Raw genomic sequence first — 1,620 nt, forward strand, 5'->3', positions numbered from 1 at the left:
TCTTATGAAAATTAAATAACTTTTTCTTCATATTATACCCAAAATTACCAAGTACTGAATTTCACTATAACTTTTAATTCTGCAGTTTTAAATTTTCCTCACTTTGTTTTCTTCACAACATGAATGTTCAATTCATACAAATATTTTGCTCCTAGTGTTAGAAAAAAGAATGCCTTTGATGCTTATTTAATTTTCATGCTTTCAGTTTTCTTAAAAACAACTGGAAAGCAAAGCTCATGAAATATTGAGGTTATTATCAATACTAGAAAGTTCCATATAGAAGAAATGTTTCTTTAGTTTCATCACATGCAGACTTTAATGTAGAAGATCCAACCAAGTTATCAGATATGCAAAAAATGTGATAACCTCTTCTTCAATGATATTTACTTTTAAGTACAAGCAGATGTTGAATCTATATACCATATAGATACCATAAAAAAAATCTATTTACCTATGTTCCTACTAACATTATGACTATTTTCTGGGCTTCTCTGCCCTTGTTATGGCTTTTATAATGCAGCCTCATCGACTTCAGCAGTAGAAAAAAAAACTGTATTAGATGGTAACATGTTGTTCACACACAACCATGTGATTCCCTCACTACTTTTGGTTTTAGTAAACTGCATATTCCATCAGATTCTTTAGCTCCACCAATTATCAAGAGCCTAAAAAAAAAAAAATTAATAAAAATTAAATGGAATACATAAGAACCAACTCATGCATTTTTATATACAATGAACCAGCACAAACTTTTGGCTCTTATCATTTCAAATATCTTTGTAAAATATTCACAATAAAGGAAAAAAAATGTATGTTAGGATTTTACATCATGTGTGTCATACACTAACTTAAGATAGGTAAGTAGTTTTATTCATATGTTCAACCTTTGTATAAAATTCAAATATGCAGATACAAGAATGTTAGATTTAATTACAAATAATAAATATGCATAAATTCATGAAAAATATTACAGTCCTCTGACTGGTCATTCTGACTAAAATGGAAAATCTTCTTTAGGTATAGAGAGAGTTATATTCAATGATCAGATTCTGCAAGAATGTATTATAGATAAACAAAATCTTATCGTTGAGTTTAATATTTCAATATTTCATTTCCCATATCTTGGAACTGGCAACTACACTATCTTAATCTCAAAGCATTAATCCAACTTACTCTTAATAGTTCTATATTCATCTGCTTTGTATTTTCTAAAAGTATACTAAAAGGGATTAAAAGTAATAAGGGACAGTGTGAGAAAATATTGCACTTTTAACATGACTGTGTTAATTGCCTACATCAACCTACTCTACACTGAAGAGAAATCTATTGGAGGAGTCCTCAGGGATCAGGCAATCCATCAGGTAAATCAAGAGTATCCTTGGTCTTCCCTTTTGAGAGTAACTTTGGAGCTGATAGCATGATGGCAGCAGCACCAAGAGGTGCTGTTATTAATATCACCAGAACAGTAATAGTTAAGACCTGTAAAGGAAAAGAATTTATCACCAACTATGTATTTATAATTAGCAAATTGAAATAAAGCAATAAGAGATGCCAAAATATTTTATGGGTAACCAACAATGAAGTATAAAAAATACTGTTAAATAAAGAGTACATGCAACT

The 1,620-nt window shown here is 29.7% G+C and overlaps 1 protein-coding gene across 1 annotated transcript in view; it reads right to left on the reverse strand.

Moving 5' to 3' along the window:
• Nucleotides 1-853: 853 nt before the first annotated feature.
• LOC119592868 (sodium/hydrogen exchanger 9B2-like) overlaps nucleotides 854-1,620 on the reverse strand; it is a gene marked incomplete in the record, with an annotated part of 77,067 nt that continues 76,300 nt past the window's right edge. Inside the window, 1 exon segment of the mRNA XM_037941763.1 lies at nucleotides 854-1,479. Coding sequence (XP_037797691.1) covers nucleotides 1,339-1,479 — 141 coding nt within the window.

The sequence above is a fragment of the Penaeus monodon genome, chromosome 31 (assembly GCF_015228065.2).
Source record: "Penaeus monodon isolate SGIC_2016 chromosome 31, NSTDA_Pmon_1, whole genome shotgun sequence".
NCBI lineage: Eukaryota > Metazoa > Arthropoda > Malacostraca > Decapoda > Penaeidae > Penaeus > Penaeus monodon.